Consider the following 16,805-nt stretch of genomic DNA (forward strand, 5'->3'; position numbering starts at 1 on the left):
TCCAACCATACCTGGCCAGGGCTTATTTCAGTTCATTTTAATAAAACTCTGCCAGAACCTTTTTTTGTTCAATATAATCTTTTTCACTTTAATAACACTGACATCCCATCACAAAACAGTCAACCAAACACATAGAAAGATGAGCGTTTCTGATTCTTCCTTATTCTCATGAGTCAACATTCCAATTATACAACAGTGCATAGTAGTGCATCCTATCTAATAAGAGAGTAATATGCAAATTAACCATAACTCCGCTACACCCACAAATCACGCCCACCAGCCAATCAGGAGCAAGTATGCAAATTAACCCAACCAAGATGGCTACAGCCACGGAGTGAGCAGGAGGCTTGGGTTTCCCCGGCAATGGAGGAAGCCAAGCTTCCTGCACACCCTGGCTGGCTCAGGCCTCCACTCAAGGCTACAAAGTTTCAATTATAGAAGATAAATAAGTCCCAACAAAAATGGCGGCAGCCACAGAGCTGGAGAGAGCAGGAGGCTTGAGTTGTCCCTGGCGATGGAGGAAGCCAAGCTTCTGCAGCCCTGGCCTGCCTTGGCCTCCGCTCAAGGATACAAAGTTTCAATTATAGAAGATAAATAAATCCCAACAAAAATGGCTGCAGCCATGGAGCAAGCAGGAGGCTTGGCTCCGCTCTAGGCTACAAAGTTTCAATTATAGAAGATAAATAAATCCCAGATACCAGGGCCTCCAGGGGGCGTGGCCGGCCTGCAAACCACCACAGGTCCCTTGCCCAGGCCGCCCCACACCCCAAGGGAACCGCCACGCTGATCCGGGACACCTTTCAGGGCAAACCAGCTGGCCCAACCCATGCACCAGGCCTCTATCCTATCTAATGAAAGAGCAATATGCAAATAGACCATGACTCCAACACACAAGATGGCTGCCCCCATGTGGTCAAAGATCCTGCCCCCATGTGAACACAAGATGGCCAGCAGGGGAGAGCAGTTGGGAGGGATCAGGCCTGCAGGGGAGGGCAGTTGGGAAGGACCAGACCTGCAAGGGAGGGCAGTTGTAGGTGATCAGGCCAGCAGGGGAGGGCAGTTGGGAGGGACCAGGCCTGCAAGGGAGGGCAGTTGGGGGCAATGAAGCCTGCAGGGGAGGGCAGTTAGGGGTGACCAGGCCAGCAGAGGAGGGAAGTTGGGGGTGACCGGGTCTGCAGGGAAGGGCAGTTGGGGAGGACCCAGGCCTGCAGGAGAGAGAAGTTGGGGGGGACCAGGCCTGCAAGGGAGGGCAGTTAGAGGCAAACAGGCTGGCAGGGGAGTCGTCAGGGGGTGATCAGGCTGGCAGGCAGAAGCAGTTAGGGGCAATCGGGAAGGCAGGCAGGTTAGCAGTTGGGAGCCAGCAGTCCTAGATTGTGAGAGGGATGTCCGACTGCCCGTTTAGGTCCGATCCAGGTAGGATCGGACCTAAACGGGCAGTCGGACATCCCTCGAAGGGTCCCAGATTGGAGAGGGTGCAAGCTGGGCTGAGGGACACACACCCCCGTGCACGAATTTCATGCACTGGGCCTCTAGTCCTATATAATAAAGGCTAATATGCAAATCAACTGAATGGCAGAACAACTGGTCGCTATGATGCGCACTGACCACCAGGGGGCAGACGCTCAACACAGGAGCTGCCCCCTGGTAGTCAGTGCGCTCCCACAGAAGCTGGGCTCACGGCTGGCGAGCCCAGCAGCAGTGGCAGGAGCCTCTCCCACCTTCCAAGGCAGTGCTAAGGAGCAGTGAGCCGGGCTGCAAGGGGTCCTGGACTGCAAGAGCCCCAGACTGCGAGAGGGATGTCTAAGCTGGCAGGTGGACATCCCCGAAGGGGTCCTGGACTGCTAGAGGGTGCAGGCCAGGCTGAGGGACACCCCATTACTCCCCCTGCCCCCCTAGTGTACGAATCTCACGCACCAGGCCTCTAGTAGTAATATAATGCATAGTAATGCATAGTTTTTACTAAGGATACACCGATGGTTAACTTCAGTCTCAAAATTTCACCAAATAATCTGTATTCAGCTTTAGCTTACACCTCAGGAAGACTAAATGCCAACTCCTACACTTAAAACACCATTTCTGAGGAGAACTATGGAGGGAAAGGGAAGAAGAGTCATAAGGTATGTGGTAACAAGATACGATGAGGGAAGAGATGTCCAGACTGTCAGGTTAGTGTTGCTGTTAGAAGCCTTCACTGGAGGTCTTTCACGTTTGGGGACTTATTAACACACACACACACACACACACACACACACACACACACACTGTCAGGTTAGTGTTGCTGTTAGAAGCCTTCACTGGAGGTCTTTTCACATTTGGGGACTTATTAACATACACACACACACACACACACACACACACACACACACACGCAAAGAAAGGCACCAATAGTTTGATTACAGCAAGCCAGGACACTTTGTCTAAAGTTTATTATTATTACTAAATTTAGTGGTTAAACACAACTTTCCATCACATAAATTACCCTATATGCCAACAGAAGTTCTTTCTGTTGGTCATGCTGTCCACACCCTCACCAGGAACCTCACAAAGCAATCCCTCAGACCTCAGTTTAGTTCCATAAGCCACAGGTATCTGTGTTAGAAAGTTGCTTGGCAACAGCAGTGGACACACCTAGTAACAGAGACATTTTTTGACCTGCTCTTCACTTTCCCCTTCTCGGCTCTCTCAGGAGAATGCACAAAGACATCTATTCAGACAAAGATTGATGGTGTTCAGAGACTACAGGGAGTACCATGCACGGCCTGATATGTGCTCAACATTACTCTGAATCCGTTAGTCAATTACTAGTTCGATCTTTGTGCTTTCAATCCTAATCACCCTGTTTCTCTTTATTCCAGACGTGAATAGAATTCAGTGTTCAAAGAGTTCTAGTACAACTAAACATACAGTAGGGCACCTTTATAGGTGAGGTGGGGAGACCCCATGAGGCTCCCTGCAAAATGTGCAAGACTAGGCCACTCTTGTTCTCACTGGGATAAAAGAATTGGTCAAATACCCAAATTCCTCTGGGGAATGAACAAAAGTATGTAGTTGGCAATCAATTTAAGAACAAGATTTAAACAACATTCTGCCCTCTAGGACGTCAAGTTTTTCTGCAGAAGCTGATTTTTTAAAAGATCTTTTAAAAACTGTCTACCATGATCTGTTTCTTGCCAAGTCTGTTCACAACTTAGTTTCCAGTTAGAAGAAAAGCTGAATTCATCACACAGTCATGGACACACTGTTCCCATTAGCAATAGTATAACCCAGTTCTTGGTAGCATATTTGTGCTATTCCTGGAGACGATGCCAAACAGCCCAAACAAGCTAACAGTACCTGCCCTGTTACGATTCACAAGGGTATGATTATTGCAAGGTGATTTTTTTTTTTTCAACAAAAGCATGCTTGCTGGAAAAAATGATCTGTGTAAACAGAAAAACAGGTTTAGAATGACACTCCATATGTACAGGAAGTGTCCCAAGAACATGGGCTTATTCACTCAACCCTTTCTGCAGTGTCTTGAGTGCCATTTTTGTGCTAGGCATATTGTCTCATTCCACATTCCTAAAGTTAACAACCAAAATCTGGGTCATTTGAAAGCTTCTAGAGATTAATTTAATGACAGTAAAGTCATACCTAGACCAGGGATCTTTTTCCCCATTAAGGGAAAGCTGACAAATCGTGTACACTGTCACATGGCCCACCAACAAATTCTTCAACATCCTCTCAGCCACTAAGCTGAGCTAAACTCATATTTCACAAAGCAAATAAAAGCCATCATATACACAATGCCCTCAACTTTCGGGCACCAGGTCCTCAAGACCTTCCTTTATCTCCATCTTCGCTTCTTCCCTTCCTTCTGGTTACAAGAAGAGCTGTCTCCCACCCTAGGACAATCTCTCCACCAGTGCCTACCTCAAAAACCTCATTTCTTCAATCATCCAGTCTCATCTTCAGTCTTTCCCTGTCCATTTCTTTCCATCTGCATGAACATATTCAAATATTTGCCATTGAAAAATCAAGGAAAACAGCGACATATACTCACTCGTTCCTTCCAACACTCACATCCTTTTTTTGCTCCATATTCTTAGAGGCAAAACTTCTTGACAAAAGTTACTACATTCGCCTCTACTTCTTCACCTCCCTTTTATACTCCTTCACTCAGTACAATCTAGTTTTTTCCATCATTCAATAAATTGCTCTTAACAAGGTCGTCAACATCCTTAGAACTGCTAAACCATATCCTTAACATTTCTCTTACTTGCACTCTCAGCTGCATTTAACATAATTGAATACTCCCTAAATTTTAAAATGCTCTATTCCCCTTGACTTCTGAAACACCACACTCTATTTTCCTCCTCTTCTGCCTGATCCTTTTCAAGCCCATCCGAAGTAGACCTCATTGTTCCTGGCAATCTGCTCCAATCACATGGCTCCAATCACTCCTGTCTCTTGGGCACTAAGACACACTCAGCTGCTAAGCCAGGAGCCTACTCACACCTGATCGGTGATCAAGTCCTGTCAGTCTTGCCATCAGTCAGCACCCCACTTACCTCTTACCTGTGTTAATGCAGCAGTCTCTTTACCCTCTAGCTTGCAGGTGGGCAATCTTTTTAAAAAGAGAACTTGAACATGTTTATCTGCTTATTACACCATTCACACACCAAAAAAAGACACTGACATGGCATAGCAGTTATTAGCTGCCTATCCCAACGTCATTTTTCCTTTCCATTTTAGAACCCTAATTTTCATCTGGGCACATCACCATTCCAAATAAAAGACTACATTACCCAGCCTCCCTGTAGGTATTTGTGCCAAAGTTCTGATCAGTGTGATTAACTGGAAGGGAGTTGAAAGAATTCCAGGAAGTTTCTGTGAAACTGTAAGGGACGTACCCTTCTTCCTTCTTCCTGCTGTTTGGAGTGGAGACATGATGACTAAAGTTCACTTAGGTGGCCATCTGGGAGGTCATGAGGAGATACACTAAGGAAGAAAGAGTGGCAAGATAGAGAAGCCCAAGCTCCTGATGACCACCACACTGTCATACTAGCTCTGGGTTGTCTCTGTCTGAATTTATTTTGTTATTTTGAGTTTCACTATTAAATATAACTGAATCTAATCCTAAATGGAAGACACAGCTTTCAAGGTCCTTAATGATTTAGCCCTTTTGCCTTTCACTCCTTTCTCTCCTATTCCCAACACACTGTGCTCCAGGAACACAGGTAAGCTCTCTAAGATGCCACATCTCATTTGTAGTCCTCTGCACTTTTCCCCCTCATGCAACCTCACTTCACCAATGACCATTTCTTCATGCTCCACATCTCAGGTCAGACCAGAGACTCTCAGGCTTTATGAGCTATCAGGCATCTGTAAAAATCAGAACTTAATAGACCCTCTTTCCAAAAACACCCCCCCCCCAAAAAAAAACATTTTGCATACAATTTACTTCACTGCAATAGAAATTTCATTCACAGAATCCTATCTAATAAAAGAGTAATATGCAGATTGACCATCACTCCAACACACAAGATGGCTGCCCCCATGTGGTCAAATATCCTGCCCCCATGTGGACACAAGATGGCCACCACAAGATGGCCAGCAGGGGAGGGCAGTTGTGGGCAATCAGGCCAGCAGGGGAGGGCAGTTAGGGGTGACCAGGCTGGCAGAGGAGGGAAGTTGGGGGCAAACAGGCTGGCAGGGGAGCAGTTAGACATCAATCAGGCTGGCAGGGGAGTGGTTAGGGGATGATCAGGCTGGCAGGCAGAAGCAGTTAGGGGCAATAAGGAAGGAAGGCAGGCAGTCAGGCAAGTAGTTGGGAGCCAGCAGGCCTGGATTGTGAGAGGGATATCCGACTGCCCATTTAGGCCCACCGGGATCAGACCTAAACAGGCAGTAAGACATCCCTCGAGGGGTCCCAGATTAAAGAGGGTGCAGGCTGGGCTGAGGGACACCCCCCGTGCACGAATTTCGTGCACTGGGCCTGTAGTATAAAAATAATCTTTCTAAGAGATGACATTTTCCAGTGAAAGTTAATATGCAAATAAAGCAAAAAGTAAACTTTAACTCTCTTCAAACTGAATTTCAATGAGAAGGTTTCTGTTTGGTTTGAGTAAGTTGACACTGTGATTTAATTTGAGATGATTACATGCTGCCATTCCATTTTGACTTTTCTTTTTAATGATTTCAAGTACTGAAAACCTCAACTCTCTCCAAGGCAAGCTCTGTCAGTGAATGCAGGCTTGTACTAGGAACGCCAGAACTCTCTAAGACTCTGAGAGCGCAAAGGCTCACATTGCCTGTGTCTTCAAAAGTCAGTGAGGTCATCCTTGGTGAAGTCTGCATCACTCATGCAGGACTGCACCATCTCCAATGCAAGGCTCGAAGATGCTGAGGGGATGAACTACATTGGTAGGTGGCTCTCACTCTCCTCTGCAGCAGGAGGATCAGAAGTGCTGGCTGGGGGGGCGAACCAAGATGGCGGCATAGGTAAACACCTAAACTGCTGCCTCGCACAACAATTTCAAAACTACAACTAAAAGACAAAACGTCTATCACCCAGAACCACGGGAAAGCTGGCTGAGTGGAAGTTCTACAACTAGAAGGAAAGAGAAAAGAGCAGTGAGACGTGCACAAGTGCTGAAAAGCTGAGATACGGAGGTGCGCGAATCGGGCTTGCGGCGGGCTACTGGGTACGCTTCTTTTGTCAACCCGAAGGGTGACAAGCTCCCGATTACTCTGAACTCCAGTCTCTGGGGAGACGCTGGGGACCCAAACTCCTACAGGGAGAAGCTGGACTGTCTGCCATCAGGTCGGAAAGTGAGGGTGGCTTTCTTGCAGAGGTGCGCGCAGCAATCATTGTTTACTGAGCTGGGGTGCGGGGCACGGGGACTTGGAAACGCGGAGACGCAGAGACAGCTGACTGACAGCCATCGCTGTTTGCCACGCCCTAGCCTAGTGACTCCCTGAGACCCCACCCCGCACAATCTACAAACCCACCCAAGCTCCACGCAGCGGCTTTAGCATATGAATGGCCTGCCCTATCGCAGCTTAACCCAGCAAACTTGCAGCCCGGGTCAGACAGCTCCAAAACCTCCAAACCCCAAGCAAAGAGGAGAAAACTGTAGTTCTCGCTGTAGCTTCTGCTGGGTGGCCTCAGACAGTAGCTGACCTGCACCCCATTGGAGATCCAGAAGCTAGTGTATCTAGTGGTCAGTGTGAGACGACACCAGAGTTCAACTACTCACATCCATAAGTGACACATTCAAGAGGCAGACTCAGTGAGCACCAAAGCCCCACTGAAGCAAGTCCTGCCCCATAAGCGTGTCTCCAGCACAGCAGTTTTTCCATTATAGACACAGCGGGTCCTCACAGCCAATTGGCCTGGAGGTCAATTCCTCCCAGTGTACCAACAGCAATCAAGGCTTAACTACACCAAGACTTTGCACTCATGCCAGAGCCGGTTTGGCTCAGTGGATAGAGCGTCGGCCTGGGGACTGAAGGGTCCCGGGTTCGATTCCGGTCAAGGGCATGTGCCTTGGTTGCGGGCACATCCCCAGTGGGGGGTGTGCAGGAGGCAGCTGATCGATGTTTCTCTCTCATCGATGTTTCTGACTCTCTATCCCTCTTCCTTCCTCTCTGTGAAAAATCAATAAAACATATTTAAAAAAAAAAAAAAAAAGACTTTGCACTCAGCCCACAAAGGGGTGCACCAAGAGTGTCCACCTCAGGTGATAGGCTGAACCACTGGTCACCTACCACAGAAAACTACTCCATCAACACAGGGAAGCAGCAAAATGCGGAGACAAAGAAACATGTCACGAATGAAAGAAATGGAGGAAAGCAAACTATTGGACATAGAGTTCAAAACCACATTTATAAGGTTACTCAAGAATCTTCTAAAAACCACCGAGAAACTTGATGAGACATCCGAGGAGCTTAGTGAGACCTTCAAGGACCTTAATGAGAATGCAAAAAAAATGGAAAAGGACCAGTCAGAAATTAAGCATACACTGTCTGAAATAAAGAATATACAGAAATTCAACTGTAGATCAAAGGATCCCAAGGATCAAACCAAAGATCTGAAATATGAGAAAACAAAAAACACCCAACCAGAAAAACAAAAAGAAAAAAGAATCCAAAAATATGAAGATAGTGTAAGGAGCCTCTGGGACAACTTTAAGCGTACCAACATCCGAATTATTGGAGTGCCAGAAGAAGAGAGAGAGAAAAATATTGAAAACCTATCGGAAGAAATAATGACAGAAAACTTTCCCTACCTGGTGAAAGAAATAGACTTACAAGTCCAGGAAGCGCACAGAACCCCAAACTAAAGGAATCCAAAGAGGACCACACCAAGACACATCATAATTAAAAAGCCAAGGGCAAAAGACAAAGAGAGAATCTTGAAAGCAGCAAGAGAAAAACAGTTAGCTACCTACAAGGGAGTACCCATATGACTGTCAGCTGATTTCTCAACAGAAACTATGCAGGCCAGAAGGGAGTGGCAAGAAATATTCAAAGTGATGAACAGCAAGAACCTACAACCAAGATTACTCTACCCAGCAAAGCTATCATTCAGAATTGAAGGTCAGATAAAGAGCTTCACAGACAAGAAAAAGCTAAAGGAGTTCATCACCACCAAACCAGGATTACATGAAATGCTGAAGGGTATTCTTTAAGAAGAGGAAGAAGAAAAAGGTAAAGATATAAATTATGAACAACAAAAGGACAACAAATACATACCTACCAACAAGTGAATCTAAAAATCAAGTGAATAAAAAATCTGAAGAACAGAATGGACTGGTGAATATAATAGAATCAGGGACATAGAAAGGGAGTGGACTGACAATTCTCAGGGGGAAGGGGGTGTGAGGGGTGCGGGAAGAGATTGGACAAAAATCTTACACCTATGAATGAAGACAGTGGCGGGGGGTAAGGGCATGGGGTGGGGTGGGGAATCAGGTGGAGGGGAGCTATGGAGGGGAAAAATAGAGGAACACCTGTAATAATCTGAACAATAAAGATTTATTTAAAAAAAAAAAAAAAAGAAGTGCTGGCTGGCATCACAGATATTACCTATGCACTGAGAACCAAGACTTCTCTTTCAGCACAAGTGTTGCTTGGCTTAGAAACTTTATCAGTTTAAAAACATTTTCAGAAGGGGTTCATTAGTAATTCTTTGAGGAAATCAGCAGACACATAAACCAGCAGGATGCAAACCAGTAGCTGGCTGCCCTGAGAAATGTTTGAAATTGCAAAGACATGCCAAGGGGATTGGTATAGCTGCTGTTTCCTCTGTGACCTGATTCAGATCACTGTCATAAACAATATCAATTCCAGTGTGAATGGTATCCTTTGATGGAAAAGACTGATCCAAAAACAAATGAGGCAGCCCAGTACAGTAGCTGAGCACAGGCTTTAATGCTAGGCTGCCTGGGTTTGAATCTTGGGCTCTACTGCTTATTACGGCAAATTATTAACTGCTCCAAGCCTTTTTCATTTACTTCATGAATTTCTTATGAGGATAAGTGAGATAATGCATATAAAGTGCTAAACAATGTGTGTGTCCCACAGTAAGACTTCAAATGTTTGCTGGTGTTACCACTACATCACTGATTCAGACACACTCTCTTACCCACCCTTGCCTGCCACATTTTAGCATTGCTGAAACCAGGATGCATCACACAATGAATCCTAAAATTAACTGGTTGCACTTTTTTTCTTTCTTAGTGGTACATAAAAGGTGCAACTTATAATCAACGGCATAAATTTGATAAAATATGGTACTGAATTTTTCTTTCTGCTCCAAGTCACAAAGCAGCTTAATGATCTATCAGGTATTGGTTTCACCCAGTCTCTCTATAGTCATATATAGCTTGAGAATAATTTAAACAGGTATCAACACATTATAGTCCGTGAAACAATCAGGCCTGCCACCTGTTTTCATAAAGTGTCACTGGAACACACACTCTCATTAGTTTACATGTTGTCTATGGTTGCCTTCATGCCACCATGGCTGAGTTGAATAATCATGACAGAAACTGCATAGCCTCAAAGCCTAAAATATTTACTAACTGGACCTTTACAGAAAAGGTCTGTAAATCCTGGTTTAAGATAGTATTCTGAGATGAGAAAAATGCAAGTTTTAATAACATTTCTGCCTTTTCAAACTATGCTTCTACAATGGCTCTATACTGTCTGATGACCTCACAGGATGGCCTCAGAGCAGGATCTCCCTTAGGCTATGCTGGCTTCATGCTTCCATTGGCAAGAACACTGCCAAATAACAATCTCCTGGGCTTTTGTACCTTCTTATATTTGTCCAGGAAAGTAAAACTACAGAAGTGTAACTGGTAGCAGAACTCAGGGAATTTTCAGAACAGAAAGAAAACCTAAGATGAAAAAGAAAAGTCTTTTATCCACTTTTATGAGGTATGCAGAGTAGTCAAATTCATTGAGACAAGAAAGCAGAATGGCGGCTGTCAGGATGGAAGTAGGAAGAAATGGGAATTGTTTCAAGGATATAGAGTTTGGACTTTGCAAGATGAAAAAGTTCTAGAAATTGTTTGCACAACAGTGTGAATATATTTAACATTGTTGAGTTCGAAAGGAAAATTCTATCAGCATTTTCATTATTTTATGCTTCTTTGGACACAGCAGAAGTTTAAAAAATGGGATATAGGTAACATCTTGGATAGATATATAAGGTTTCTGGTTTAAAATGCTGTATCTGCAACTTTTCTATAAATAAAACTATTCTAAAATTAAGTATGTTTTAAAACTCATGTAATAAATTGCTTTTCACTTATTCCATTATTATAGCATTTTATTTCTTATTCTTGAAGTTCCATTCTTACTGCCCTGCCATTAAAAACTGTAGCAACTTCCCAAATGCTGAGATATAAAATTATAATATTATAATATGTACTTTAAACCTGGTAAACTAGAGAAGAGATGACAATAAAAGAATTGGCAGAAAGCCCAAATGACAAAAACAAGAAACAAACAAAAAGCAGGGTGGTTACAGATGGCAAATGATCCTATAAAGTAAAAGGTAACTATGAAGAGAAGGTGCTAACTGCTCCTTAAACACTAAAAAAGGTAAATATTCATCACCATTTTATAGAAGTCAGCTTAACTAATAAAATTAGTCAACCATGTGAGGCATTTGGACCATATCCTTATTAGCCAAGGTAGTAGTCTTCAAAGAACATTTCAGTTCAGCATGGATTAGAAAGGACAAAGGTAAATGACCCAGGGAATTGGAAAAGAGTTCAAACAGAAGAGATGGGAGGGTCCAAAAGCCAACCTACTTATGTGACTAGGACTAGCTCTTTACTAAAATCACATCTTGAGTCTCTCCAACCCTCCGGTTCTGTGTGAACAAAAGAGGCTTCAAAATAACGGATACTCCCAAATTCCTTAAAAATAAAACTGAAGCTTCTAACATCATCCTGTTTATGCTGTAAACTAGCTTTAAACTCTGTGGTACTAAATAGCCAATTTCTAAAGTAATATAAAGTACATTGTTAGCTTAATTATGTCATTTACATTATTGAGGCAGCTTTGGAAAAAATGGAAGTGGGGGAGGGAGGGAAAGACCAGAGGCTATACAAAAAAAGTTCTATGGGAGGTTAAGGGTGGTGGTGGTGTGTGTGTGTGTGTGTGTGGGGGGGGGGGGGGGGGGTGTGTGTGTGTGTGTGTGTGTGTGTGTGTGTGTGTGTGTGTGTGTGTGTGTGTGTGTGTGTGTGTAGATAAAGGCTAAGAGGAAGGCCAGGTGACATAAAACTAAGGGTGGAGGCTGAGCTTTTTCCTTTTAAGATGTCTGAATGAAGGAAAAGCAGTATTTCAGAAAGATATATATTTGCTTAGCTTGTGTGTTTAAGGGAAGATGGAAATGGGAACCAGAACCTTGTAAGGGTTTAAGAAGAAGCATAATTTAAAGCTGCACAGGGAAGAATTGGGATGAAAGAAAAGGTCTATCTATATCTTGATTGTGATAGTAGTTAAATGACTGTATGCATTTGCTGGAACTCATAAAACTATACACTGAAAAGGATAAATTTTATTATACTTAAATTATATCTCAATAAAACTAACATTAAAAAAAAGCTATTAACAACTAAAATGCTGATTAACCTTATAAGGTTTGTTTATCCTAACGTAAAAAAACAAACACAAAAAAACAAGAATAAGTATTTTTAAACTATTTGGGTTGATGTTTTACAATACTGAAAATCTAACCAAACTATTTGTGGTATATAATGAAGCATGCTTTTTAAATTCTGTTCCAATCTTCCACCATTAGTGTCTCTCTTAAATGGAAAGTGTAGTTTCTGACATCTCTCCAGTGTAGATTCTGTGAACAGGAGCTGCAATGGCAGGAAAAGTGACTCAGCATCTGGCGCTACACTTGAGAAGCAGGCACATCCACCATATGCTCCACAACTGGAAAACAAGCTACATGCTATAAGCCTATTATTTCTAGACTCCTACTATTCTTTTTTTTTTTTTTTTTTAATATATTTTATTGATTTTTTTACAGAGAGGAAGGAAGAGGGATAGAGAGTTAGAAACATCGATGAGAGAGAAACATTGATCAGCTGCCTCCTGCACACCTCCTACTGGGGATGTGCCCGCAACCAAGTTACGTGCCCTTGACCGGAATCGAACCTGGGACCTTTCAGTCCGCAGGCCGACACTCTATCCACTGAGCCAAACCGGTTTTGGCGAGACTCCTACTATTCTTGAAGCCCTTTTTTCTCTTGTATTTTCCTCCCGTCTTCAGAGAAGTCTTGCCTTCAGGTTAACCCCAGGAGTCTACCTTAATACCAGAAAGTCTTACCTCTACCCCATGCCAGTTAGATGCTTCCACAGCACCCCATGGACGGCTTGTCATGCTGTTCTATAGATAGCTGTTTCTGAATCCATTTTCTCTACAAACTGGAAGTCAAAATGCTGAAGAGGGACCAAGACTGATTTTTGTAACCCCAGCACCAAGCTAGTGCCTTGTAGAGAAAAGGCATCCTATAACTGTTTCTTCAATGAGACGCTAAGACAGTAGTTCTTAACCTTTACAGGTTATGAACCCCTTTGAGAATCTGATGACAGTCAGGGAATCTGCTCTGAAAAATATGTACATTTATAAGTTTTACTTATAATTTCAAGAAATCTACGAAGGACCTAAAATCCCTGCAGCGACTTCCCAGGCTGAGATGCCTGGTGTAAACATTCCAGTTTCATTCTATACAATGGGAGAAACAGTCAGCTGTCCAAACGTGACCTAAAATAAGGAAAAGGATTTAGAAAAATATCCCCAAGGAATTACAGGGCAGAAAGGATCAGAATTAGAGGTAGGCAGAGGCCATCCATCTTATATAAAATTTTCTCAGTGTCAACCTTACAAGTTCACGGCTATCTTATATTAAATAAAGATAAGGGAAATTCCCTAACAGTTGTACCACAGATGAAGATGTGGGAAAGGAGAACCTCACAAACACGTTTTTCTCATCCAATTATAAGACACAAGATACCTACATAAAAGATACATGTAGAGAGTGTAATACTAAAATAACCTGTATTACAACATGAGCCAGGGTCCAAAAAGACTCTGTAGGATAGGGGTTGTGGAGGAGGGAATGGTAGTATGTTCAAAGAGTGGTACTACCACAAATACCCACACTACAATTTTCCCAAGGAGCTCAACTCTGTGGCACTAGACTGTCCCCTACAGTGGACACAAGGGCAGTGGTTAGAGACCTTGGTCCAACATTACCTGGGTCTCTCGAAGTCAGTCATGAAGCTGACATTAAAGAAGTCATGTATTTACTATTTATAAAGTGAAATAATAAATAAGTAACCAGAATGGAATTAAGAATCACTGACTTATGGTCAGTCTCCTTTGGCATGTCCTCTTCCTGAAATAAAGGTCCTATATATAGGAAGGCACGTGTGAAGAAAGGTAGTCCTGGGGAAAACTAAAGACTGTTCAATTCACTGGGGAGTCAAAAGGTAGGAAATTAGATGTCATAATATTTGCCAAATTAATATTAGTTTATTTGCTTAGATTAGTAAATCTATATATTATCATTTTAAAACTTATCATATTAAGACTCTTGTATCCAGCAATGTTCTTAGTGCTATTTCCTTAAATGCCACTATTTCCTTTTTGTAGAAAATGTTTACATTTGGGACCTCATTTTATCTTCACACACACACAAAACAAGTCTCTAATGGCTTTAGCATTAGCTGACTGCAGCTGGAAGTCTTCACCATGCTCTGAGCAAACCATCTGTGTCACATCATGTCAGATCCTTGCCCAAATTGCCTTCAGTGAGTCTTTCAAAGAGATGTGCAAACATTAGCTGAACAATATACTATGATTCATCTTAAAAAAAAAGAAAACCTGTGTATTTTTACTCTGCACATGTACACTGTAACTTTCTCAGAATGCTTTGTCATTTAAACATACACATTTCAATGTTTTTGTACTTATAGACTAAGAATACAAAAAGCTCTCAGTTATTTTATGAATAGAAGCTAAACACCATATTGGTATGATATTTTGTATGCCAATTCTCTGCATCACTTAAAAAAAAAAAGAGTTGATTAATATAACTCCTTCACCCTTTTTCAAAGTAAACAAGAACAATGACAATCATAAGTCAACTAGGAACAACTTAACTTGTGTTCCTAATTAAATGAAAAGGCCTTTTTTAGAGAACATTTTTCACATAAATGAGAATATACTTTATTATCACCAGAGTCACTGCCAGCCAGGTGATAACAGGTTTTTAAAGTTAGGGCTAAAAGAAACTGTTAGCCTCAGTACCTTCTTGAGCAGCCTCTGCAACCCCTCACCTCTTTATCTATTTCCCATCATTCCCCATCCCCAACGGGTAAGCTCAAACACTGCACATGACCAGGAGAAAGACACTCTCACAGCCTCTCTAGAAAACAATGAAGTTGTCATATGAAGGTGTATATGCTGACTTGGCTTTCCATGCTCTAATCTAAAACACTGATCTTATTTTTGTCTGGAAAGTAATCATCCAAATTGAAAAAAGTAAATTTTCTGGGGGAACAAAGAAGTAAACTACTAACAATCTTCTGAAAAGAAATACACCTAAAATGAGGTCAGAAAACATCTATCTATATAAAATCCTAATATGCAAATCGACTAACGCAGAACAACTGGTGGGACAACTGGTAGCTATAACGTGCACTGACCACCAGGGTGCAGACACTCAACATAAGAGCTGCCCCCAGCCTGCAGACCCCAACCAAGGGCCAGCGAGCAGGCGGCACTAGGCCAGCCAAGGTGGGTGCAAGCAGGGGTCCCCGATCACCCCGCCAGTCGCCCCACAGATCGCTGGCCAGGCCTAGGGACCCTACCTGTGCACGAATTTTGTACACATGGCCTCTAGTCTTTCATAAAGGGCCAGAAAGAAAACAGTTTAGATTTTGCAGGCCATATGGTCTCCATCACAAATATTCGACTCTGCCAATGTAGCATTGTAACAGCTATAGACAATATATAAATAAGTGTGGCTGTGTTCCAATAAAACTTTATTTACAAAACAAGGTGGCTAACTTCTATACAAATATATAGATACTCTGTTATGACAATGTTTACATGCACACCTTTGATGCAAAGTTCATGTGAGAAATGTCACTCTAAAAGGCGCGCGCTCTCTCTCTCTCCCTTGTCTGTTGTGCAGAAGCTGTTCAATTGGCTCTCAGTTGTCTCTCAGATGTGTTCTTGGGAGGGAGTGAGGTCAGTGTCCTCCTATGCCACCATCTTGGTCCCCCCTCTAGACAATCACTTCATTTAAATCATCCATTCAACAAATGTTAGATCATGACACATAGTCCCCTGGCCTTAAAGACTAGTATGAAGACAACACAGGCATACAAACAACTAATACTTAGCATCTGTACGTGACCCTACAGACAGTAAGAAATCAGATGGTTTGGAAGAGAGAAGGAGGAAAAGAACTTAAATGAAGCCTTACTGTGCGTTTGGTAATTTTCCAAAGAATTGCCTCATAGTCAGGGATATTAAGTTATGAGGTGGTATTAAAGGGAGATTAGACTTCTATAAGTCTTTTGCAGAACTGGAAAGTTGGGTCTATCAGAAGGCATATGGCAGAAGGCTATCTGTGTAGTTTCAACATGAGGGAACAGTAAATGCAAAGCAATATTCCTGTGTCTGAATATTCCTGATGGTTTTTACAGACCTCCTAGGTTACTCTATCCCCAAAGTTAAACCAATGTCCTTAAATTTTCCTACATATTACTAAAACTTACCGAATCTTCTGGAGGTCTCTGGATTTTTCCCCAGTCCACAGAAGGGCCCTTTTCTTGCAAAAATCTATGAAATAGCTTACGAAATCCATCAAGGTCTTTTTTAGTGTGCTATAAAAACAAAAATCATTGTTATAACTAGCAGAATGCTTAATATTTAATAAAAACATATATATTATACACTTAAAATGCTTTCAATGAAATTTTTAAATTATTAAAACATGGAATCTTTTTTATCCCCAATTTAAAACTAAAGAGGGAGGAAAAGCTAATAGGAACCACACTTAAAGGAATACAAGCAAATAATCCTCCCCACCTCCCACCAGTGTCATGTACTCTGAACATCATTTGGTCCATGGGAAATCCAAAAGGTTCCCTGTATTTATTCACCAATATCTTTCTCTGCTTCTTTTCAGTGAAAATAAATCTTCACTAAGAGAACAAAAAGGAACAAAACACAACTATAAAACATTAAGTACAAATTAAATATGAAAATGAAAAGG

General features: G+C 42.4%; 1 protein-coding gene across 2 annotated transcripts in view; it reads right to left on the reverse strand.

Moving 5' to 3' along the window:
- The window catches only part of UGP2 (UDP-glucose pyrophosphorylase 2), a 54,828-nt gene that overhangs the window by 15,559 nt on the left and 22,464 nt on the right, over window positions 1-16,805 (reverse strand). For both annotated transcript variants that reach the window (XM_080686001.1, XM_080686000.1), the window contains exon 3: window positions 16,306-16,413. In XM_080686001.1, coding sequence (XP_080542127.1) covers window positions 16,306-16,413 — 108 coding nt within the window. The remainder of the gene's footprint in view (window positions 1-16,305; window positions 16,414-16,805) is intronic.

This window comes from Plecotus auritus, assembly GCF_963455305.1.
Source record: "Plecotus auritus genome assembly, chromosome: 8".
NCBI classification, from domain to species: Eukaryota; Metazoa; Chordata; class Mammalia; order Chiroptera; family Vespertilionidae; genus Plecotus; species Plecotus auritus.